At 37.1% G+C, this 26,503-nt stretch overlaps 1 protein-coding gene and 2 long non-coding RNA genes across 3 annotated transcripts; all 3 read right to left on the bottom strand.

Annotated features, from left to right (window-relative positions):
• Nucleotides 1-6,838: 6,838 nt before the first annotated feature.
• LOC101886784 (uncharacterized) lies at nt 6,839-9,539 on the bottom strand. The gene is made up of 6 exons (XR_012408219.1): nt 9,491-9,539; nt 9,063-9,169; nt 8,012-8,102; nt 7,749-7,834; nt 7,398-7,440; nt 6,839-7,300 (listed from the first exon to the last, which is right to left on the bottom strand). It is a non-coding gene; the product is annotated as an uncharacterized lncRNA (long non-coding RNA).
• Nucleotides 9,540-9,709: 170 nt separating this feature from the next.
• LOC141375021 (uncharacterized) lies at nt 9,710-17,152 on the bottom strand. Its single transcript, XM_073954624.1, has 2 exons — nt 17,070-17,152; nt 9,710-16,676 (listed from the first exon to the last, which is right to left on the bottom strand). The coding sequence occupies exon 2, from the start codon at nt 16,443-16,445 to the stop codon at nt 11,319-11,321; it is 5,127 nt and encodes a 1,708-aa protein (XP_073810725.1). The 5' UTR covers nt 16,446-16,676; nt 17,070-17,152; the 3' UTR covers nt 9,710-11,318.
• Nucleotides 17,153-22,156: 5,004 nt separating this feature from the next.
• Nucleotides 22,157-24,228, bottom strand: LOC137496022 (uncharacterized). The gene is made up of 5 exons (XR_011016092.2): nt 23,911-24,228; nt 23,522-23,665; nt 22,694-22,810; nt 22,562-22,603; nt 22,157-22,245 (listed from the first exon to the last, which is right to left on the bottom strand). It is a non-coding gene; the product is annotated as an uncharacterized lncRNA (long non-coding RNA).
• Between the last annotated feature and the right edge of the window lie 2,275 nt (nt 24,229-26,503).

Genomic DNA, 26,503 nt, shown 5'->3' on the forward strand with positions numbered 1-26,503 from the left:
TGAACTAGGGGAGAACATGCAAACTCCACACAGAAACGCTAACTGACCCAGCCAAGTCTCGAACCAGCGACATTCTTGCTGTGAGGCTAGAGCGCTACCCACTGTGTCACCTCAATAATAATAATAATAATAATAATAATAATAATAATAATAATATACAATAAAATATATTATAAAATACTTAATTCTAACTAAAAATAGCAAATGAATAAAATAAACATAAAAAATAAACGTTAAAATAAACTAAAATAAAGTGAAACAAAGAAAACAAAAAATGAAACCTTTAAAAAAAGTTTGCTAATTTAGACTTAAAAAAATTTTAAAACTAAAATAAAAACAACAATAAATACTATAAATAAAATGATAAATAAAAATTATAAAGACACTGAAAAGCTAATAAAAGAATTAAAAACTGCTAAATTACAAAAAATTCAAACAAAAATGACAAAATATTAAATTAAATCCCCATTTAAAACATTAATAAAAACTTCAATAATTAGTGACACTAAAATAAAACTGATTTCAGAACAATAGCTCAGATTTTAATTTCACTAATCTGCCAATTTACCTTCATACCATTAAGTGTCTTATTGAGAACATTTTGGGATGTTTTACTTAATTTTACAATACAAAGATTATCTGTAAATTAAATTTGATACAGAAGATCATCTGAAGTATCACACACCTGTTGCATCAATTATTTGCACTTTATTGTTGGTGTGAACTATATTGGCTCTAGTGTATCAGTGTGAGAGTGTAGGAGTGTTTCCAAGTACGGGGTTGCAGCTGGAAGGGCATCCGCTCCATAAAAACATATGCAAGAATAGTTAGCGGTTCATTCTGCTGTGGCGACCTCTGTTAAAAAAGGGACTAAGGCGAAGGAAAATAAACGAATAAATACTCATTCATTGAAATGATTAATCATTCAATTGGCCACAATAATAAAGAAGTGAAAATCTAATTATTTTGACATAATGAAATAGAATAAATAAATATCGAATGAACAATAATTATAAGTACACAAATAGAGACAAACTGTAAATATAAAGCAGCACACATTCACATCATCATGTCATCTCTGCAAATAAATGAGTATTTCTGCCACAGATGTGGATGTTTGGTCAAATGCCACGTTTCTGTCAAACAGGCTTGTTATCTCGCATAACCTGTCAATGTTTAATTTCAGGCCGACTCTGTGACAGCTGGTGGACGTCCTGCGCGTTACACAAATTAAACACAGCGCTCATCTGTTTGGTTAGGGATGATCTAATTGAATTTTCCGTTTCCTCATATCTGACTCGCATAGAGATTGAATCTGATAATCCGTTCCTGCTGTTGTTTACAAGAAAAAGATAACGTAAACAGTAGAGAAAGTGCTTGTACTGCAGAGCTAATAGAGCAGCTGAGCATGCTCTTTCTTTGTTGCTGGTTAAAGGGACAGTTCACACAAACATTTTAATTCTGTCATCATTTATTTACTATCCCACTGACATTACTTCTTTCTTGTTGTTTAAAGGGATTTCTTTATTGTTGTTTAAAGGGATGGTTCAGGCAAAGCTGGAAAATATGCCATAGTTTACTCACCCTTTACTTGTTTCAAACCTGATTCTTTCTTCTGCTGAACACAAAGGAAGATATTCTGAAAAATGCTGAAAAAAACTGCCACTGAATTCCATGTTTTTTCAATTCTGTGGGTGTCAATGGCTGTTTTGTCCCAACATTCCTCAAAGCATTTTCTTTAATGTTTAACAGAAGAAATAAATTGGTAAAAGTTTTGAACCACTTGAGTGTCAGTATAAAGAGTGAGTAACTGTTCATATTTCAGTGAACTGTCCCGTTAAAGGAATTCTTGATGTCATAACGACACTGAAAAAAATATTGATTTGATTTAATAACATGTTTAAGCGAAGTGGTTGCAAACTATTTATACGGGATGAATTTAAACAAACAAATTAAGTTGAACATTACTAAGTTGAGTATTTAGCAGGACAAATTTTGGTCCTTTTAGAAACGCTGCCTAAAGTGAAAGCTAACTGAAACAAAGCATGATAACGAAAAATCCTAATTGCTAGAATTTTTACATGTACACTTACTTACTTAGCGCTGCTTTTATCCAAAGCGACTTCCGGATTAAATCCAATCCTGGTTCATTCTAAAAAAAAACACACCGTTATATACATTTCTGGGGATCTGAATTCTCAAATTTCCCTCACGAGTTCTATTTACGCCTGCTGTTCTCACGTAAATCCACCAGAGGCTGCTGTTGAATGACTGACGGAATGACTGACCGATCGACTGACCCACAACCCTCCTTCCCAAAACCCAACCAATAATGTTTTCAAAAGCACCGGTTGACCAGCACCCACCCCCTTCCTTAAACCCAACCAGCAGTTGCAATCCAGAAAAAAAAAATCCCTTCAATTTTTTACCACGTTTTCAGATTTTACCACATTTTCACCCTGTTATTTATTTGTTTATTAGCATTTGTTATTGTCTCACCAGCTTTCTGGAACCGTTCTTCACCAGACTCGATCCTTGTCGTTGTATTCAACTCCACTCTGCGTCTCAAATCCGCTGACTTACATGGCAAGCTAAACTGGTAACAGCGGAAATGGGGTCATATTGCCCTGTAGCATTCGTTTTAAAGATGAAATGCAGCCATGTGTACTTTTGGATACATAATTCACGATCTCCAGAAATGTATTTAAGGCTACGCTTTCAGAATGAGCCTATAAGTTGATAAAATCACCAGAAAAGAAACTAAAAAAAAAAAAAAAAAAAAAAAACGAACAATAACTGACAGATCATTTTAATCAGTTTCTGAACAAAGCAAACTATCAACAGACATGAAAATGCTCTCAGACCACTTGTTTTGATGTAGATCCAAATATGATTTCCATGTTCACATGCATCCAAATGATGCTATGCTAAAAGAGAAAACGTGCCAGATTTGGGCACAGGTGCAAGCACACTTTCATTAGAAAGTGGAATATTTTTTTCAGACAAAAATCTTTCATTGATTATTTACTATAGTTGTATGCCAGGGTGACGCGGTGGCGCAGTAGGTAGGGCTGTCAACTCACAGCAAGAAGTTCGCTGGTTCGAGCCTCGGCTGGTTCAGGGGGCATTTCTGTGTGGAATTTGCATGTTCTCCCCACGTTCGCGTTGGTTTCCTCCGGGTGCTCCGTTTTCCCCCAAAAGTTCAAAGACATGCGGTACAGGTGAATTGGCAAGGCTTAAATGTCCGTAGTGTATGTGTGTTAATGAGAATGTATGGGTGTTTCCCAGTGATGGGTTGCAGCTGGAAGGGCATCCGCTGCATAAAACTTATGCTGGATAAGTTGGCGGTGCATTCCGATGTGGCGGCCCAGGATTAATAAAGGGACTAAGCCGAAAAGTAAATGATTGAATGAGTTGTATGTCATTATTCATATTTGTTGCATACTAACATTGCTATAAAAAAGCAGCTGTACTGGCAAAAGAAAAAAAAAACTTAATTTGAGACATAATATCACATATTTGTTAAAAAAATTACATTTATATGTTGAAGATTTATAAGTTTATATACAGATTTATGTTTATATGCAGATTTATATGTTTATATACTTTTCATTTCCCCCCAAATTTCTGTTTACTGGGAAAAAAATTCAACACACTTCTAAACATAATTATTTTATGACTAATTTTAATAATTAGAAAATAGTTAGAAAATTATAATTATATTCTAATAATTAATAACTGATTTATTTTATCTTTGCCATGATGAAAGTACATATTTTACTTGATATTTTTAAGATACTAGTATTCAGCTTTGAGTGCAATTTAAAGGCTTAACTGGGTTGATTAGGTTAACTAGGAAAATCATTGTGTACTGATGGTTTGTTCTGTAGACAATCAAAAAAATATATATTGGTAATAATTTTGAACTTAAATAAAAAAAATGAAAAACAGATTTTATTCTAGCCTAAATAAAACAAATAAGACTTTCTCAAAAAAAAAAAAATTAAAGGAAATATTGTGAAAAAATCCTTGCTCTGTCAAACATCATTTGGAAAATATTTGAAAAAGAAAAAACAAGAGGGTGAATAATATAGCATATATACATACATACATAAAGTTGAAGTCAGAATTATTAGCCCCTCTGTTTATTTCTCCCCCAATTTCTGTTTAACAGAGAGAGGATTTTTTTTCAACACATTTCTAAACATAATAGTTTTAGTAACTCATTTCTAATAATGGATTTATTTTATCTTTGCCATGATGACAGTAAACAATATTTTACTAGATATTTTTCAAGACATTATTATACAGCATAAAGTGACATTTAAAGGCTTAACTAGGTTAATTAGGTTAACTAGGCAGGTTAGGGTAATTAGGCAAGATATTGTATAACAGTGGTTTGTTCTGTAGACTATCGAAAAAAAAATTGATTAAATGAGCTAATAATTTTGTCCCTAAAATGGTGTTTAAAAAATTAAAAACTGCTTTTATTTTAGCTGAAATAAAACAAATAAGACTTTTTCGAGAAGAAAAAATATTATCAGACGTACTGTAAAAAATTCCTTGCTCTGTTAAACATTTGGAAAATATTTTAAAAAGAAGAAAAAAAATTAAGGGGGCAATAAATTCTGACTTCAACTATATATAATAGCAAAACACCTTAGCCCTGCAATCCGACTTCAGAATCAGAACAAACTCTAGTTGGAGTCCAACATTATGCAACATTAAAATGTATAAACTTGTGTAATCGGGGAGCAATTATTATTTCTGTCTCCCACAAGTCATTAAATGCCTTCTGCTCTGCACTGGCCAGCGTCTCCATATCCTTAATCAAACTCCAAATGCTACACGCTTGCACACCGCAGGTTTTCTGGTGCTCCACATGTGCTGCGTATTGAAGCGGAGAGATAGCGGTCCACGCCAAGTGCGTTTTAATTAACATCCATCCGCACTAGCGCCAATGCCTGCTGACCCACTACTGCGCTGCCAAGACACATCTGAATCAACTGTAATGAGCACGTTAGCTTAGCATGTAGCATAGAGGGAACGGGTTGAAACCAGACACAACAACAACAACAGCCGAGTCATGCTCAGATAACCAGAATGATGTTGAAAACGAAAGAGAAAACAGAATAAAGAGAGTCAACAGGGAAGAAATATCCATGCTGAAAACAACAACAGAAAACCATCACAGAATGGCTAATGGTTTCTACTACAAATACCAATAAAACCAAAAAGAAATCAGTAATTTTAATTGGTTATTAGTTTGTTTGGGACATTTTTCTTTAGGATTTAATTAATTTTAACATGTCACCAATAGAAAGCAAAAAGTAATAAATGACTTTATTTTAGCTCACATTAAAACCAGTTTATGATATACACAATAAACCACTTCATATGCTTTAAATGTTGCATGAGATGCCCAACACAAGCATTTTAAGGACATTAAATCGACAAATAAATGTGAATACTCAGATAATAAAAAAGTACAGACAGCTCATTACCTGTTTACAGTATATTAATATTTACAGTATATGACCAAACCAGACAATATAATTTCAAGCTATGCCACACTCTCAGAAATTAAGGTACAATCTACCTGACACAAGTCTTGTTGCCTATCCAAGTATTAAGAACAACAAATAACTTGACTTCTAGTTGATCATTTGTTAAGTGGCTAATATCAAAGGCAATGGCCTCTAGATTACGCTTATATTACCAAAATAAAATATTATCATGCCTTAATCATCTTACCCCCGACATGCTCAATAATGTTCATACCATTACTAGTTTCGATTAAGACCAATTCCCATTATGCCTATTAAACCCCTTTATATTACTTGAATATTACATTTCAAACTATCGCTACACAAAATGAGTATTTTAAGGTCATTAAACTGCCAAATGTCTTGAAATTAAATCTGAACAGTATCCTTAGGTGGTGTAAAATAAAAGTATTTATTTATAAATAAATAAAGAAAGAAAAGAAAAAGAAAAAAAGTGAGAAAAAAACTGGCAGTTCAATAACTTATTTTTGTATAATATTTTACTGTATATGACCATCCCGGACAATAATTATATACAGTAAGGTATACAACTTCATTAGAGGAAATGTAGTTAACCTCAAATTGACTGAAAGTACTCATTTGAAAAGAGTTTGGAACTCAGTGTTGAAGGTAGTAAGTTACCTCATTACTTCAACTTAACTGGAGCAAGTTTACAGTGCTCATATAGATTATTTTTTTTAACTCAAATGGTTTGTTGTAATTTGTTTCCTCAAACGGTTTGAGTTGCCTTAACTTATTGGGTTTTACAGTACTCAGTTGGTTTGAGCTCTCTTAATTTTTTGGGGTTTTACTGTGCTCAAATTGCTTCGTTTACTCAAATAGATTAAGTTCAGAGTACTCATAAGGATTAGTTTTTGAACTTAAATGGTTTGTTGCAATCGGTTTCCTCAAATGGTTTGAGTTACCTCAACTTTTTGGATTTTACAGTGTACACAGCAAAATATGGGGACCCAAAACAACTCTATGGGTGTTAATTTCAACACTTTGAAAGTGTCTCATGGGGTCCACTCAAAACAGAGTTAAATCAACACTTTCAAAAGGGTTGGCACATTGACACCGAAGTAAGGGTTAATTTTAACTCTGGGCAGAGTTAAAAAATTTAACTATATTTAACACCACCTGGTGTAATATATTATTTTATTCAACTCTCTTGAGTGTAAATATGGTAAAAAGGTCAAATAGACTTTAAATTACAAAAGAAAAAACATTTTATTTGATAACATTCACCACTTCAACAATTCATTCAGTTTTTAAAATGCAACAATGTCAAATATGCTTTAAATGTTTTATTAGTACAGACAGTATCAACAACATATGTATGACCAGTGCTCAAAAAGGCTGTTTCAGTCCTTTGGTCCAAACTTGATGTTTCATCAGAGCAATTTGAAAGTTCAATATAGCGTCACTCATAGTTTTCTTCTGAACGCATAGTTTTCTTATGAAATCACATTTTAAACAACTTGGCTTGCAAATCTTTCACTTCTGGTGTTTCCTTGGTCCTCCATATCAAACACAGAAGTTTAAATGAAGGTATAAATGCTGTAAACTTGTGTGAAAACAAACTGGAGCTAGGAAATCTCATCAAGCATGTCCTGTGAATGAAGTGCTTCCCAGCCACAGGATGACCTTTTTATCCATGACGATGTAGTAGCTGCTGATCGCTCGTCTGGTGGTTCCTGATGCACGGATATAGGGTGATGCTCATCTAAGAACTCTTCAAGACTCCAGCATGACTAAGAAAAATGTTTGAAAACAAATTGCAATCAAATTCTATGATATATTTAAAAGAACATTTAAAGTAAATAAAACATTCAAGAAATCTAAACTCACCTTTTGAAAATCTTCATGATGATCCACAACTTGACTCTCCCAGCTGGTTGAGGTGACAGGATATGGAAAAGTAGAAAAAACACATATATCACTGTTGGATCTCCAAAAACAATTAGGTTAATCACTATGACTAGAACTGGAAAAACAGGCAGCTGTCTGTCCAGAATCCTGAATTTAACACAACACTTGGAGCAAAATTTAGAGGAGCTGAAAATCTTTTATATCATTTAGTGATGCTGACTTCCCCAAAATATTGGCCACAGTGTAAAAAATATTTATAAACTTACAGTTTTTTGTAAGCGTGTGCATGCGTGTGTGTGTGTGTGTGTGTGCGCGTGCGTGTTTCTTTACCAGATTCAACTTGCTAGGCCCTTTCAGGTCCAGTATTGACGCCACCTTTCCTGGAGTCTAGCAGATGTTTCAGGTCCAAATATAATCTAAAATATTAGGATAAGCAGAAGAGGAAAAGTGCAAAGCAAAGAGCAAAACATTATTTAAGTAACAGTTCACCCACAATACAAAACTTATCACCTTCATGTCATTTGTTATTCTCTAATGCTCTAATACCCTCTCAGGTTATTGTGAAAATAAATACAGAACTTTATCAAACATACCTTCATTATCATCACCACAAAAATAAAAATACACCATCCGTCTCTTATCAGCCACCGTCACAGGGTTGTGTTATTGTATAGAGAACTGTGGCTGTTAAAAAACAACAACACATTAGTATCTAACACATATGCATAGCCTTCAGATAAAAAAAAGAGAGATGAACATCACAAAGTATGCCTCACACTTTTTCAGATATCTTTTGATTCAGATGTTGATTATTGATAATAAATCTACAAATCAAATCTGTATCATCATTAGGCTGCTCAAATATGAATCAGTTGATTAATTTTACAGACAGGTGGCTGTTTACAACGCACTAAATTGTCTTTAATAAAAAGGAAATGTTGTGTACAGTACATGCTAAGTTTAGCCTATAGTTTTAAGCACAATATCATGCTGGAGAAAAAGCTTGACTAAGATGTTCCTGACTACAGAAATAGCCTAACTTACTTACGTCAGACATCCCGAGTTGGGAGAAGTCATTTTCGGGGGATACAGAGTTGATTTGCGGGAGGTAGCGGGAGAGATGAGTACCTGAAGAGCAATGAGTTGCGCGCGACGTACCTAAAGAGCGGTGGGGGTGACTTGCGCGCGACGTACCTAAAGAGCTGGGAGGGATGCGGTGGAGAGGGGTGTGCAAAGTGTTTAATGACCAGGCGGGAGACGCGCGCTTTCCGGGAGATTATCATTCATTTGCGGGCATCTACTTGGGCATCTGGGAGTCTCTGTGCATTTGCGGGATAATGTTAACGTTAGTCCCGCAACTTCCGGGAGACTTCTGTAACGTTAAATGTCTGAGAAAGTGCAAACGCGGTCATTTAAAGACATTAATCTTAACATTCCGACTTTAATGGTTGTCAACACTTAATATAATTCAAGCGTACGTTATCACACGAGTCTATGGACTAACAGTATATGGACGGCCACGAATGAACCAGTTTAAAAGGGCCGCGGTGTTTAAAATAACCAAATTAACGTACACGAATAACAAACAATCATATGTTTTAGTCAGGAAGCCTTTTACAAGTAAGCATAAGTTCATTTACTCACCAGATATGTTTTAGAAACTCTCCAGAGCTTATGGAAACCGTCCTGTGTTGCCGTTAGCATCCGGGCAGAGTAGGCTAGGCGGCTCCGGGGATTCCCTCGCTAGTTTGCTTCGAATTAAAGGAGAAGTGTCAATTTTATTTTACAGATGGGTAACAACGCACAAAATGGCATTAAGCGTGACAGAAATGTGTTGAACATTTACATTTGATGTTTTTATGCACTATGTATGCGTGAGCATATATAAAAACATTCTTGAAAAGAAGTGAATAGTAATGCAGTTAAGCTAGATACACAAACGACCATGAATGAACCGCAGAAGTTTAAAAATTGTCACTCCATTCTAAAGTTATTAACTTAACAATATGTTTACAACTGTATTTCCTTAAAGAAAGTCAGTAAAATACCAACATTTAGGTAGTTTGACTCACCAAATGGCGTCTGGAAAATTCTTCAGTGACTGGGGCTGCATGAATTCCCGGATGTTGGAAATAACACCACCAAGTGTAGAAAAGATAACTCCTTGATTTCGCACTGAATAAAATCAATTCTAACTGTAGTAAACCTTACTACATGTAAAATTTCCACTGGTTGAGGCGGCCAAATATGGACCAGATTCCGGTCAGAGAATCAGGAGGGCAGGAGAAGTGTTGACGTTTGAAATATTTATTTTCTTCAACATAATCAACAGATCGCTCAATTATGGGTAATGGTAGTGAGAAATGAATAAGATGTAATGGTCTATAAAGGAAAACAAATAAAGAAGTAATTACAAACTAGTATTGACTATGAATTGTCATTAACATTGACTGAAACAATACACTGCAACAATAACATTAATCATAAATGTGCATATTAAACTCAAATATATTAACAGTAATGTCTGTTAGGAATGTGACAGTCTAATTAGCAACAACAGTCTAAAAAATGTCCGTTCATATAGACAAACACGCTGATCGGCCGTGCATAATGGCTATTTATAGCTCTGGTCTAATGGCGATGACTCCGCAGAATTATCGCGGCAATCGCGGCCGCAAATAACCGCTATAGCGGAACATTATAGGCGATATAGACCTCAGAATAGTATCAGCATGCATGTTACATAAGTATTAGATGTTTCAGATTAAAACTTACTTGTATAAGATGAACGCATTACAGAAAACAACATCAGCAGGAGCTAGCAATGATGGAGAACATAACAGCAGGTCCCATAAACTAAACGTCCCCCCTAGAAACATGCAACAAACTTTAGTTCCTAGTCCATCAAGTAGGCTTTCTGACACAGCCGCCCCCAATTATCTGACGAGATAATTGAACATTAAGAAAGTCTGTCAGGGGTGCTCGTGTCATTGTCCTCAAGAGGAGGAAGTGGGATCAGTCGCACGACTGGACGGGTGTATGTTTTGTCCTTAACCTTGATTCTGACCACTCGAATGCGGCCATCAGCTCCAGGTAAAGCCTCTGTTACAGTTCCAACAGGCCAATGGGAACGTGGAAGCTGTGGATCTACCACAAGTACAACTTGTCCTACTGCCAGTTCCTTCCCATCAGTTGTCCACTTTTGACGGCCTTGCATGCTTGGTAGGTATTGACGGATAAAGGTAGTCCAGAAACAATCTGCTAGCACCTGACTATGTCTCCACCTTCGTCTTCCAAGCAGGTTACTAGAATCATACAAGACCTGGGGTAACGAGGCATCTCGGCGACCCATGAGCAGTAGGTTAGGAGTCACAGGGTCTACATCCGCGATATCTGAAGATACGTATCCGAGTGGTTTGGAGTTTAGAATGTTTTCCACCTCCACCAGAAGGGTTTGCAGAACTGGTTCTGGCACTGACTGCTCTCTGAGGATTACTTGGAGTGCTGTCTTAACTGATTTTATCTCACGCTCCCAAGTCCCTCCGAAGTGAGGAGCGTTTGGGGGGTTATGGCGAAAACTGATTTTCTGCTCTGCCAACTGTTCCTGTAGCTTTGGTGACATGGCCTCAAAGGATTCACGTAACTCTCGATCACCTCCGATAAAGTTGGTGCCATTATCGCACAATAGCTCCATAGGTTTGCCTCGTCGGGCTATAAAACGGCGCAGGGAAAGAAGGAAAGCATCACTGTCCATATGCTCCAACAGATCCAGATGTACACAACGTGTTGTTAGACATTTGTAAATGATCCCCCATCTTTTCTCCTGTCGGCGTCCAATCTTGACTGCATATGGTCCAAAGCAGTCCACACCCGTAGAATAAAAAGGTGGCTTATACAGATTTAATCTGCAGGGGGGGAGATCTGCCATTCGTGGAGTTTGAGGTTTGGCTCGCCATATCTGACAATCTTGACAGGTATGCTGATGCTTACGAACTGCTTGTCGACCTCGAAGGATCCAATACTGGCGGCGCAATTCTGCCAGAACCCTCTCTGAGCCAGGGTGAAGGAGTTGTTGGTCCGTTCTTTGATCAACAATTTTGTAATATGATGGCTAGGGTCTAATATGATTGGGTGTATGGCCTCCAAGTCGAGATCAGTGGCACGTCGTAGTCGCCCTCCCACTCTAATGAGACCAGTAGCATCATCATATTCTGGAGCAAGTGAACCTAAGCGACTGTTTGGTGAAACAGGATGTCCAGCCTTTAGATGTTGAACTTCCATAGGGAAGGAGTCCATCTGAGCCTGTGCCAGAAGTAACTTTTCTGCTTCAATATACTCGGAGGCCTTTATAGAGGAGTCTGTGTCGGCAGCCGCCCCATGTAGGGATTTACTAGTGGCTTTAACAAGCTCTTGCCATGTGTGAAAGTTGCCTGGAACTGGTAGAGAAACACTGGGTACTGAAGCAGTTCCGATAAAGGCTGATTTCTTCAGCTCATTGCAATCAGGTTCAGCTTTAGTTTGGGGCATTGATGGCCATTGATCAGGTGACTGGATCAGGAAGGCTGGACCTGAGCTCCATTGATGGGGGCCTGCTATCTCTGTCAGGGTAAGGCCTCGTGTGATGTGGTCAGCAGGGTTGTGATTTGACTCAACATACTTCCACTCAGCCATCTCTGTTAAAGTCTGTATTTCTGCCACCCGTGTCCCTACAAACACTTTGTAGTGGCAGGATTCGGATGTTAACCAATACAACACTGTTGTAGAATCAGACCAGAAAGTGACCTTGTGGATTGGTAGCGTCAACTCAGTTTGGATTACTTTCCCCAATTGGGCCCCAGTAAGGGCAGCACATAACTCCAAACGTGGTACAGATAGGCATTTGCGAGGCGCGACTCTAGACCTGGCCGAGACAAAGGTAATATGGATTTGTCCTTGCTCATCGGTGGTGCGTAGATAGGCCACTGAACCATAGGCTCTTTCCGATGCATCACTGAAGACATGAAGCTCTCGTATAGCCGATGGGTTGTCAGCAGCGGCTGGGGTATATGCCCGAGGGAAATGTATCTTGGTAAGTGTAGGGAGTTCCTCTACCCAGGAAAGCCAAGTATCTCTCAAATGTGATGGCTCTATGGGGTCATCCCAACCAAGGTTGTGCTTCCAGAGGTCCTGGATGATAACCTTGGCTCTAGTAGTGAATGGTGTAATGAACCCTAAAGGGTCGTATTGACTCGCCAAAGTTTTATACATGTTCCTCAGGGTAGGTTCAACATTCTCCACAGAACGCAAGTTGTACCCCAAGGTGTCATTAATGCAATCCCATCGCAACCCAAGAGTTGGCTCCTGAAGATCAGTGCTGCTTTGTGCTAACCAGCGCTCGCTACTTGCGGACCTGGCATCTGAAGGTAGGTGTTCAGTTACGGATGGTACATTGCATGCCCACTGTCTAATTTCAAAGCCACCTTCAGAAAGGAGCTGGCGTAATCCATCTACTATCACTTTAGCCTCACTCGCCGATGGTACACTATGAAGGCAGTTGTCAACATAAAAGGAATGTTCCACAATATCCACCAATTCAGTTTTACCTTCTTTGTGCTCTTGGACGTGGTGTTGGAGGGCATGAATGGCACAACAGGGACTGCACGTTGTGCCAAATGGAAGCACCTGCCATTCATATATTTCAGGTTCTGCTTCTCTGCACATTCCTCTCCAGAGGAAACGTAGTACAGATTTGTCTCCTGGCAACAAACGGACCTGGTGGAACATACCTTTGATGTCCCCACTGATAGCAACTGTGTGCTGGCGGAATCTCAGGAGGACACCTAATAAGGATGGTCCCAACGTGGGCCCCGGCAGCAGCTGATCATTCAAAGACTGTCCATGGTGTTGGAAAGAGCAGTTGAAGACAATCCTGTCTTTACCATTATGGTGCACCATGTGGTGCGGAATGAACCAGGACTCTTCACTTTGGTTTGCTTCCTCTGCCGTTATTTTTGCCACATAACCAGCTGACTCCAATTTAGAAATCTCACTGCAGTAGATTTTGGCCCTATCAGGATCCCTTTCAAGGGTACGCTCAGTACGACGTAAACTTGGGAGAACAGCTGTTTTATCTGCTTGGAGTAAGGTTCGAGGGGTCCGTCTCAGTAATGGTGTAGCATATCGTCGTACACAGTCCACAGTCACTCTGACGGTTGCATTCTGCAGCAAAGTGTAAGCCTCCTTGTCCTGTTTGGACCTGGTAACCATCTTGGTGTTGTATGGGAGTGTGTCCACCTGCCAGAGTCTCTCCACATGTTGAAACAGGTTATCACAGGTGGGAACTGACATAATATGAAGACACTGCTGACTTCCTCTTGAGGGCTGCATCGGGCTCATTGGGCCTTGGAGAGACCATCCAAGTTGTGTACGAACAGCAATGGGTCCCCCTGGTGGGCCCTTGCATACAGGCTGAACTGGTGTCAGGAGATGCGGCATGTCGGACCCAATGAGGAGCAGTGGTCTCACTTTATCCATGGGAGGCAGTGGCAAATCTTTTAGGTGTCTATAAGCCCTTTGCAGAGCAGCCACTGGGTAATGGTGTTCCGCTAGACACAGACCTGGGGCAGTGAATGCGTTGTGTATCGCAAACTTCTTTGAGGGATTGGATACAGATGACACCTCAAAAGACACAGATGATCCTGTAAGTTCAGTGTGACACTGGTGAATGGTCTGCAGCGAGAGCAGTTCAGGGGTACCAGATAATTTAAGCTGTTGCACAACTGGCTGCAGCACTAGAGTTCTCTCTGATCCATCATCGAGAACGGCATGGGTTTCCATAGTTTTTCGACCACTGTGTAGCAGGACTTTAACAACTTTCAGCATGACCTTAGGGGAACGGTTAGGTCGATCCAGATAAATTCTTGTAGGTGGCAAACTGACCATGAGAACAGCTCTAGAAGTGTCTTGAACTGAATCATGTAGAACTGTAAGATGTAACTCTCTGCAGACACTGCATAGGCGCTTAAGGTTGCAGACCCCCACGTCATGAGTTCGACCACACCTCCAGCAGCGCTTTCCTTCTCTTATCCAGGTGGTAACTTGAGCTGTAGTTAGTTTCTTAAACTGTTCACATGCATTCAGGTAATGGTCTCGGCTATCACAATGGGGACAATATGGCCTGGGCTTTAACTTTGTGCTAGATCTCTGTGCTGCAGTATCAGGACGGTTTATGCTCCTCTCACTGGTCAACAAGACAGGTGTGAATCGCTCCTTTGGTCGGGAATATGTTGTGGGTTTACCTTGAGGCTTGGCTAGGTCACTCGGGAACAAAGCTGCAGCTCGGTTGGAAATTCGCTTTGCCTGGGACTTAATCTCTAACCAGGTGGCCAGATCGGGGAGTGTATAGGTTCTGTCTGTGCCTGTCTGGAGGATACCCCGGCTTAGACAGTACTCAACGAAGCTGTCACGATAGGCAGGTGGTAACTTGCTGAGTAGTCGATCCACATGAGAGCCACACATTAACTCGTACCCATTTTGACCTTCAAGGGTCCTCAACATGCCTACTAATGACTGTACTGATAATGCGAAGCTGTCAAAGGCATTAGCATCACCCAGTCTAAGTGGTGGGCTATTCATGATGGCACCCAGCTCTGACTGTACGAGTTGTCTTGGCTGTCCGTACTTGTCCTGAAGTGCTTGTAGTGCAGCTGAGTATGGATGTGAATGATACATATAAGCTTTCGCTAGCTGCTGTGCGCTGGGTAGCTTCAAATGACTTAACAGTACATGATATTTATACTGCTCACTAAGATAGCTGTGATTACTCAGCAAATTATCTAGGGCCAGTTTTAACAAGGCAAAGTCACTTTCATTACCACTCTCAAATACTGGTAGCTTGGGTTGTGGTATGCCATAAGCTGAGGCAAACAGTAGCTCTGTACCAGGGTATGTGTGGGGAAGAGGCATGAATGAATGTGGCTGAGCAGATCTGACATTAGGTGGCGGAGCTGAGGCCTGCTGGCTGGTGATTGGAGGTTGCTGCTGATATGCGTGTGTGCTCACTGGAGGGATGAATGACTGCTGCATCACATATGGATTCATATTCATTGTCAGTGGGGCAGTGTTAGACTGCTTTGGTACAGATGGCCCTCTTCTACTCGTAGACTGGCCAATATTGGACATAACTGTCGCTACAGAGAAAGGCTGATGTGTCACATGTGGAACTGATGTCACTGTGTTTAATGGCATAGCTTTGGGGGCAGTCTCAGATACTGTAACGACTGATGATGAGACTGCTTGTAATAACGGGAATGTTGAAGGAGAGGAAACACTCACTGTGGTAGTAGGTAATGTTAGCGCCAGTGGTCTAAGTGACAGCTGTGAAATGTCATCGCATGATGTGACTGTTGGTAGCGGAGGTGGAAGCTGAGAAGAGGAGGTAGACTGTGGACTCCTGGATGCATTAGTCTGATCAGGTTGAGGTGGCGGCGATGGGCTGTCTGGTGAGCCTGAAGGCCTGGGAGTGTTTGAACCAGAGTTTGTAATAAGCATTGAAGATACAAGTTTGGCTACCTCAAGCTCAGTCTCTGCCTGTTGTAGTTTCCGCTGTCTCTCTAGATGCTTGGACAAAGCTTCCTTAGCTGCAAGAGCCTCCTCCTGAATACGCTGAGCTTCCTTTGCTTGTGTCTGCAGGCGCTGATATTCCACGTCAGCTAGTGAGTCCTCCTGTACCTGCTGCTGTAGACTATCAAACTGTCTCTGCTTAATCTTCTCCTCCAAAACAGCTGTCTGGACACTAGAGAGTTCTGGTGGGAGATAAACACCAGTGGAGGTAACAGAACGTCTACTCGTCCTAGAATGAGAGCTGATACCACTGCGGGACGTTTTCCTCGAGCTGCTTCTAGAATGACTGGGACAGGTTGTAGAAGCTTTTGGGGGAGGGTCCTGTATAGGTTGGTAATCAACTTCATAATCATCCAGGTGAGGTGGCAGATGTGTCCTGCGGTGGGGTCTGTCCATTTTCTCAGTGTCACTTCCTGTTCGGTCCATACTGGTTTTATATTGCTCTCAATCCGGCTCGAAGGACCATAATAATGTAGTAAACCTTACTACATGTAAAATTTCCACTGGTTGAGGCGGCCAAATATGGACCAGATTCCGGTCAGAGAATCAGGAGGGCAGGAGAAGTGTTGACGTTTGAAATATTTATTTTCTTCAACATAATCAACAGATCGCTCAATTATGGGTAATGGTAGTGAGAAATGAATAAGATGTAATGGTCTATAAAGGAAAACAAATAAAGAAGTAATTACAAACTAGTATTGACTATGAATTGTCAGTAACATTGACTGAAACAATACACTGCAACAATAACATTAATCATAAATGTGCATATTAAACTCAAATATATTAACAGTAATGTCTGTTAGGAATGTGACAGTCTAATTAGCAACAACAGTCTAAAAAATGTCCGTTCATATAGACAAACACGCTGATCGGCCGTGCATAATGGCTATTTATAGCTCTGGTCTAATGGCGATGACTCCGCAGAATTATCGCGGCAATCGCGGCCGCAAATAACCGCTATAGCGGAACATTATAGGCGATATAGACCTCAGAATAGTATCAGCATGCATGTTACATAAGTATTAGATGTTTCAGATTAAAACTTACTTGTATAAGATGAACGCATTACAGAAAACAACATCAGCAGGAGCTAGCAATGATGGAGAACATAACAGCAGGTCCCATAAACTAAACGTCCCCCCTAGAAACATGCAACAAACTTTAGTTCCTAGTCCATCAAGTAGGCTTTCTGACACTAACTCTTATTATATTCATTTATCAAAATCTAACTCATTAACGTCAACACTTTACTCTGAAATGCTTCAACACCGAGAATTTAACTCTGATGAATTTGCTGTGTAGGATTCATATATGTGGATTTTAAGGTACCAGTTAAACACTTTACTGCACATCCTAGAGACTTTGCCAGTGATTTTGTACCGTACCATACAGTACAAGTACATTTTTTAAATGTGTCAATATCCCATAATATTAAAACAGCAAAGTATAAAAACAGCTGTAAACCACAAGGTTTGGAGAATTTCTTTTAAATAATAATGTTTTTATAGTATAGTTCAAAAAGCACCTATTCTGCTACTCATTCAATAAACAAGGTTGATTTTAATATAATAAAAATGATTTTACATATAATTTAAAACATTATAAAGTGTCATAATTTAAAAATTTTAAGGATTTTCACAGTGTTTTGGAACACAATAAATGAGGATTTGTTTTTTTGGAAAAAAAAACAAGTAGTGACCAAAAGGGCCATTATATTTTACACTAATACCAATAAAGTTTTCAATATAAAACCATTACAAATTCTATGACTATAGTTTTTCTTTTCCCAGCAGGGATTGCTAGTTAATTTTTTTCTTCCTCAGATCTCTTTAATTGGTGATGCGCAATCATGCTGATTTCTAGAAGAGCCAATCAATGATGGCCACAGTGTGTGATTAGCTCCTGCCCACTCTCAATGGCAAATTGTGTCTAGTTTTCTGGTTGGTCTGACTACACATCGCTACATCTGAACCAATAATACGCTAACAAACATCATGTCTAAGTGGTATAATGTTTTATTCATCTATTGGCTCCAAAGGGTTTTATTAACATCTACAGTGTTTACTAGAGCATTTCCACATATAAATTATCACATGTGGTTTATAGATTGCAAATCACTATACAGTTTTTTTTCAGGCCAAAACAATGGTTTGTTTTGCTAGTTGGGGGAGACAAAAAAACCTTAGCAAGCATCATCAATTCAGAAATATTTTAGGATATGTATTTTATCAAAATAATTGAAAAATATGTGCCTATAAACAGTTGTTTTAAATGAATGAATGAATGAAATGATAACATTTGTAGTTTTAACAAAGATAAATTTTTACAGTGAAAACTCTAGAGTTATTTATTTATATTTGATTATTTAATTCCTGTTCCTCAATAGAGTTAGACCCTCCAGAAATCATTGTCGGTTTGATTTATTCAGATTATCTGTCCTACAAAATCATCCCAATAAACAAATAAATAAATAATTCTTTCCAATCTGAGCTATTCAAGTCATCTGGTGGAGGCCTAATTATATTAATATCACAATATATATAATATTGCAAAAAACAAAAATAAATAAACATTGCAATGTCAGATTTTACCAATATCAAACAGCCCTATAGGAACTGATCAGATGGTGAAAAGTGCTCTGTAAATAACATATAAACCATGACAAATAACATCAGGGACGTGTAGACAAGAAAAAAAGAAGCATTTGAATAAATCTCTTAACATATTATCTATACAGATGCAAAATAATTAGCATAACCTCACATCTGCATCACCTAGAACAGCTGTGAAAACAAATGAAATACCGAGAGCAAAATGACCATCAAGCTGTAACTGAGCGGTGAAATGTTTTGATAAATTACACGAAAAAGATGACGATATCACCAATGACGGTTAAATTTGCTCCCGTCAACCACCGTTAAAATGTCTTGTTAATTATCCGGCATCAGACAGACTACATTGAAGTAAACAACCCTCCTCACAAATACAGTAAGTGACAACCTCGAAAAAATTAATAAGCTGAACTGACGCTCAACCGCTTTCACTCGCCAAACATTTCTGGTGTGCTGTGCTGACACGAGAGAAGGGGGATGTTAAAGAGATATATACGAGACATTTAAACAGCCAGCTCATGACAAGGTTATTGTTGTGTGCGCCTCCAGGTCGGCTGAAGATGAGGAAAGAGTAATTGAGCGCTTTGGAGGACATGCAGTAGATGCAATTACTGCGCCGTTACAGCATGCAGTGAGGTAGTGCCTTCTGCCATCTATAAAAACGCCAGAGGAAGAGTAAATCAAGCGGACTAGAAGAACACCAATCACCTCTCGCTTGTCTTGTCTTGTCTTCCCCTAATCTTTGCTAGACCTTTTTTTTTTTTTAAAGGATCATGGATTAAACAATATTTATTAAGGCTTCAAATGACATTTTAATTGACTGGTCATTGAATTACAATGTGCCTGTTCTAATATTGCCTTTAATGCAATGTGTAATAAATACACAATTGGGCAATATTATCAGCCCTCCCATGAAATCAAAATATTTCTTCAAATGGCCTGGAAAGTGTACACTGTTAGACATTTCAAAGGGTTTTTACAGTAACTTACTGGCAACACTGTTGCCAGTAAGTTACTGTATTTTAGATTTACAGTATACAACTGTAAATCCGTTTACAGCATGTTACCGTAGTGTCTGAAAATGGTTAACTACTGTAAAAACCTAAGTTAACAGTTAGCTACTGTAAACCTTTTAATTTTGTCCTAAATATTTTATAATATAATTTTATTAATATTATTTTAATACTATAGACCTAAAAAAGACACAATTACAAAATATTAACAAAATAAACACTCTTTATTTAAAACATTGGAGATGCTTAAAACAAGCTTAAAAATGTGTAAAAACATTACATTTTAATCATTCAAAATATTTTATTTTAAGAAAAAAAACATTGAAAATGACAAAGCACATTAACATACATATACAAAACTAATTTAAGTGTCTACACCATAACTTTTCAATCCAGATGGATGGGGCAACCATTACTGCATCCAAAATGGTGAAAAGCCTTGGAGTAACGATTGATGACCAACTAAACTTCTCTGACCACATTTCTAGAACTGCTCGATCGTGCAGATTTGCACTCTATAACATCAGAAAGATCCGACCCTTCTTATCTGAACATGCAGCTCAACTCCTTGTTCAAGCTCTTGTTCTCTCCAAACTGGATTACTGCAACTCTCTACTAGCTGGGCTTCCAGCTAACTCTATCAAGCCTCTTCAACTGCTCCAGAATGCAGCAGCACGAGTTGTCTTCAATGAACCTAAACGAGCACATGTCACTCCGCTGCTAGTCCGTTTGCACTGGCTGCCAGTTGCTGCTCGCATCAAATTCAAAACTCTGATGTTTGCCTACAAAGTGACTTCTGGCCTAGCACCTTCTTATCTGCACTTACTTCTGCAGATCTATGTGCCCTCCAGAAACTTGCGTTCTGTGAATGAACGTCGCCTCGTGGTTCCATCCCAAAGAGGAAAAAAATCACTTTCGCGAACGCTCACGCTCAATCTGCCCAGTTGGTGGAATGAACTCCCTAACTGCATCAGAACAGCAGAGTCACTCGCTATTTTCAAGAAACGACTAAAAACTCAACTATTTAGTCTCCACTTCACTTCCTAATCTGCAATTGCCTATTTGAATATCACACTAACTGTACAAAAAAAAAAAAAAAAAAAAAAAAAATTACTAACACTTCCCTTCTTAGACTTTACAGACCTGAAACTTGCCTTTAGTACTTATTCATTGTTGCTCTTAGTTGTGTAAATTGCTTCCTTGTCCTCATTTGTAAGTCGCTTTGGATAAAAGCGTCTGCTAAATGACTAAATGTAAATGTAAATGTAAATGTCTGACCTGCATGTTGTTGAGAAAAAAACCCCAATTGTACTAAGTACTACTGACATTAAACCAGACACAATTACAAAATATTCCATTCTTTAAAACATTAATAATGCTTAAAGCATTTAAGGAAAATGTGTGAAAATTACATTAAGCAATAAAATCAACACATTAAAAATAAATAAATCACACAAAGCACTAGAACATACATGTACAATAAAAATTTAAACTTCTGAATTGCATATTGTTGGAAAAATAAATATTTGTAACTATAAACCCACTCAGAAACAACCCAACTTTAAAATATTACTAATTCTGGTGTCAAATGCTCAACAAGGTCTGAATTCACATGTTCAAATGCAATTCATCTTTATTTCTATTGCACTTTTACAATGTACATCTTTATTTCTATTGCACTTTTACAATGTAGATCAATAATGTCAAAGCAGCTTAACATAGAAGTTCTTGTAAATTGAAGCTGCTTCAGTCCAGTTTTCAGAATTGAAGCAGTAAATGTCACTGCTGAAAGTCCAAACACTGAAGAGCAAATCCACCGATCCACCAATCGTAGCCAAGCGATCCAGTGGCGACAGTGGCATGGAAGAAACTTCACCAACTGACGAAAGTGTAGAATAAAATCCCTTGAGAGATACCAGGCTCAGTTGGGCACGACCAGTTCTCCTCTAGCCAAACTTGTGCAAGGCCGCAGTCTAGGCACCGGAGGCTTGAAAGTTCACCAGCGGGTGGTCAGGCTGGCCCATTGGATCAATGCGGAAACTCACGTGTGTCTTTCAGGAATCACTCCTCCATGACCACCACAGCATCTGGTCAGGATTTGGCCCAGTCCAGGATTATGAAGAACTCTGGATAAGGACAAACAGACTAACATAAGCATAGAAGAAGCTTGTTTAAAAAAAAATAAATCATATACTGGTTAATTATTTTGAAGCATGGCAGCTAGGTTGGGCTAGTTTTCAGCTGGTACTGAGCAACTGGCTCCTGCTCATAACCTGCTCACTACCATGTTTAAAAGATAACTAACCAGAATGTCCTGTTTATTTTTTTCCCTAACAAGGTTTTACAAAAACATTGTAGCATTTGTGATGGGTTGATTTACTGCAGGACAGATTAGACTATTTGTTTTATGTATTCCTAATAAACTAAAACTGACTGAATACTGATACAATTATTGAGAGTGTCTCACCTAATCCAAGTTCTCAGTTAGCTGGTGAAAGAAGGATAACTCACTGTTGTTCATGATTGTCATTCTCTTCACTACTTCTCATGCCTTCTTCTGGCTCACTCTGGTTGTTGCTGTGCATTTTGTTTCATCCTCTGGAATTATTTATACAAAAATTTTTATTATTTTATTTATTACAAAATATTTAGGCAACATGAAATGGGGAAAAAGACATTTAATACATAGACAAATGCATGTATCCCAATACTAATTATTGTATTTTGAAATGTCTGACCCATGACCTCAATCTGCTCAAAAATATTATAAACAAAGATGAAAAAAAACCCTACTAAATGGTTTAATAAAAAAGGGAAAAAGATTTTTTATTTAGCTAGCAACTAAACATGTGACACATTTTGTATTAAAAGTAACGTTACTATATTGAGAAACAAATAGATGTACAGTACTTACTGTTGTATGAGGTCCAGTTTGCACAGGCAGGCTCCCAGTATTCTATATTGAGACCATAAAAAAGCCAAAAATACAGATAAGAATACCATGCTACAATCCACAACCTCCACACAACTTTTTTTATTTGTTTACCTTGGTTGCTTACTGGTCTTGCTTATTTTTTAAGCATAAGGCTGTGCTGATCAAGATGTTCCTCAGAAATGCTGTTTGTTTCTTCAGACAAAAACTGCTGCTGTGCCAGTGCCATATCTAAACAGAAAAAAATATAATGGTAACAATTATGTTAAACCAAATGTCAAGAGTTGTGATAAAAAAATAATTAGCAAACAATAAATAGCAAAAAGGTGGTTATTAGCATAATGCATAGAGGTAAAGTTGGTTTTATATTAGCAGATTCAGACTTCCCCCTTAATAATTTAATTTCATAAAAGTATTATTTGCAAACTCTAAATAGCGAAATCATTTTAGCAGCTAATGACTATCAAAGTACAACATGCTCACGGTCAAATAAACAGTGTTAATGTTGATTTCAAGTCATACTGGCATGCTAATTCTGATCGAATATTCAAAGTAACATGGTAAACAGTATAGAGTCTTCTAAATGAACGAATGTGCGAATATAAAACCAACTTTACCTCTATGCATATTGTATAGATTTACGTTAACGTTCTTATAGGTTACGTCGCGATGTTATTTTCTCAAGCTAACGTTATAAGTTACTCTAAACCAGAGAAAAATAAGTTCACAACATCAAATACATATAGTATAAATCAATATAAGTTAAACGTTGCACGTTAAAATGAGTTTGAGTCCAATTCAGTATAAACTTAGCTCAGTTTAGCTAACAGTTAACATTACCATTTTAAGATCGCTTCAGCCAATGTTGCCGAGCAAACAAATGCTAATAGAGGTGCTCAAATCAATGTCGAGTGTTGTCAGCACAGACAGACGCGCTTTTACCTGGATTATTTGATGGTCTTTCATTCATTATCTTCTGGGGGAAAACACTCTCTGCCGGACCGTTGTCTCGTGCTAAGTGTCCTCCAAAACTGTCTGCATACCTCTGGTTCCCTCCTAAACCAAAACCCGCTGCAACACCGGTTCCTATGTAAATAAATATAAAGATATGACGAGAACAATGGCTAATAGTCATAAACAGTCTTATTTAAAGTAATAGCAGTGTTAATGTAATGAATTAAATAAAGGTAACATCTTAATAGATGATATATTTCTCAAATGGGCGAAATAACGCCAAGCCAGAGAAAATAATAATAGCCAACTTTATACTTTACTTTGTTCTATTCTCGTCCACAAAACATTCTGTAAAATGAAACAATGCCTCAGCTTACCAGAGTAAAGTTTGTTAAATCCAGTATGTTCTTCAGGCACACTAATAAATTGTCCTCCAGAATTGCTCCAGGGTCCTCAGGCAAAATGTGGTGCAGAGTAGTCGAATCGCCGCAAGGTGGCGTTGAAGCAGTTGTGGAAAATACAGTATAATACACGAATTTTTACAAATACAGTACATCGCTGTATATGTTGTTCGACGTCACACTAAATTCCCATAATGCAACGGTAAATACAGTTATTTACCGTAAAAGGAATTTGCAGTATTACACTGGGTGAAATACAGTAAATAACTGTGTAATTTACAGAAATGTCTAACAGTGTAGCAAAGCATTTCCCATTATATGTTTCTTCTAAAGAAATTCTTATTTGCTTATTATATAACTATTTTCAAAGTGAATAATATATATAAATAAATATATACATAAATAAATATATATATACTGTATTATATATATATATATATATATATATATATATATATATATATATATATATATATATATATATATATATATATATATATATAGTTTTTTTCCAGTTTTTTTTTTGAGAAATGTATAATATAATATAATATAATATAATAAAATATAATATAATATAATATAATATAATATAATATAATATAATATAATATAATATATCATAATATAATATAATATAATATAATATAATATAATATAATATAATATAATATAATATATCATAATATAATATAATATAATATAATATAATATAATATAATATAATATAATATAATATAATATAATATAATATAATATATACACACACACACACACACACACACACACACACACACACACACACACACACACATACACACACACACACACACACACACACACACACACACGCACACATACATACATACATACATACATACATACATACATACATACATACATTCAAACATACATACATAGAAATAAATAAATAAAATCCAACTGGAGACTTACAACTTTCAATCATCATTCAATTATCTTTTTAAGCGATCATACAACGTTTTAAATAACATAATCAATTGCTGCAATCTGGTATGCTAATATTGAACAGCTGCCAAAGTGAAACACAAAATAGTTTCAACTGTGACACAGAACATCTGTTCAGCAGCTTCCCAGCATAGCAAATGTTGCCGGTTATTGTTTACACAGACAATTCAGTCTTGAATTTAAAGCGCAAGTCATATTATATTTTAAAACTGTCCTAATATTTTGTTGGGAGTCAATTATTTTTAAAGTCAATATTATTAGCCCACTTAAAAAAAAAAAGAAAATTCCAAAATGATGTTGAACAGAGCAAGGAAATTTTCACAGTACATCTGATAATATGTTTTCTTCTGGAGAAAGTCTTATCTGTTTTAATTCGGCTAGAATAAAAGCAGTTTTTAATTTTTTGAAAAGCATTTTAGGCCAAAATTTTTAGCCCCATATATTTTTGATAGTTTACAGAACAAACCATTCTTATCCAAGAACTTGCTTAATTAATCTAACCTTTAAAAAAAAAAAAAAAAAAAAAAAAAAAAAAAAAAAATATATATATATATATATATATATATATATATATATATATATATATATATATATATATATATATATATATATATATATATATATATATATTTTTTTTTTTTTATATTGTTCTTTTTTATTGAAGAATATGCAATGACTTGCCTAGTTAACCTAATAAACCTAGTTACCTTTAAAATGCACAGTCCACTGAATAGTTATTAGTAAAATAGTATGTGTGTATGATAGACAAAATAAATATTTTATTAGCAATTATTAAAATATTATGTTAAAAATGTCTTGAATTTTTTTTTTTAATAATTACAATTTCCCAGGATGGTAACAATTTTTCCTTAGGTGCTGATTTCTATTTCACATGTACGTCAACAGAGATTTTATTAATATCAGTTTAATGACTCCTTGATTAAATTTAAAATTAAACTTTGTCAGCACAATATTGACAGCTTCTGCAAATATTGCATGCCTATTACTCACATATAATTTAAAAACTTAGGACTTTATTTTTTTATTCGATTTAACATGAACATATAATTACTTACAAATATATCCACATGGTTTAAAATCTAATAATTTATCTCAGGCGACACAGTGGGTAGCACTGTTGCCTCACAGCAAGAAGGTCACTGGTTCAAGCCCCGGCTGGGTCAGTTGTTGTGCGGAGTTTGCATGTTCTCCCGGTGTTGCCGTGGGTTTCCTCCGGCTTCCCCGGTTTCCCCCACAGTCCAAAGACATGTGCTATAGGTGAATTGGGTACACTAAATTGGCTGTAGTATGAGTGTGAATGCAAGAATGTATGGGTGTGTCTCAGTACTGGGTTGTGGCTGGAAGGGCATCATGTGCGTAAAACATATGCTGGAATAGTTGGCGGTTCATTCCGCTGTGGTGACCCCTGATAAATAAAGGAACTAAGTCGAATGAAAAGGAATGAATGAATGAATTAATTAATAATTTGTCTCAAACTTCAGTTACATAAATTAAGCTACACGCATAAAAAAAACATAAACATCACATGAAACATACTGACATTGACAGTTTGGCAGCCTAATGA

This window comes from Danio rerio, chromosome 6, assembly GCF_049306965.1.
Source record: "Danio rerio strain Tuebingen ecotype United States chromosome 6, GRCz12tu, whole genome shotgun sequence".
Classification (NCBI taxonomy): Eukaryota; Metazoa; Chordata; class Actinopteri; order Cypriniformes; family Danionidae; genus Danio; species Danio rerio.

Bases quoted from the DNA above. Each gene is read 5' to 3' on its own strand.
- LOC141375021 (XM_073954624.1), bottom strand. From the start codon at position 16,445: ATGGACCGAACAGGAAGTGACACTGAGAAAATGGACAGACCCCACCGC.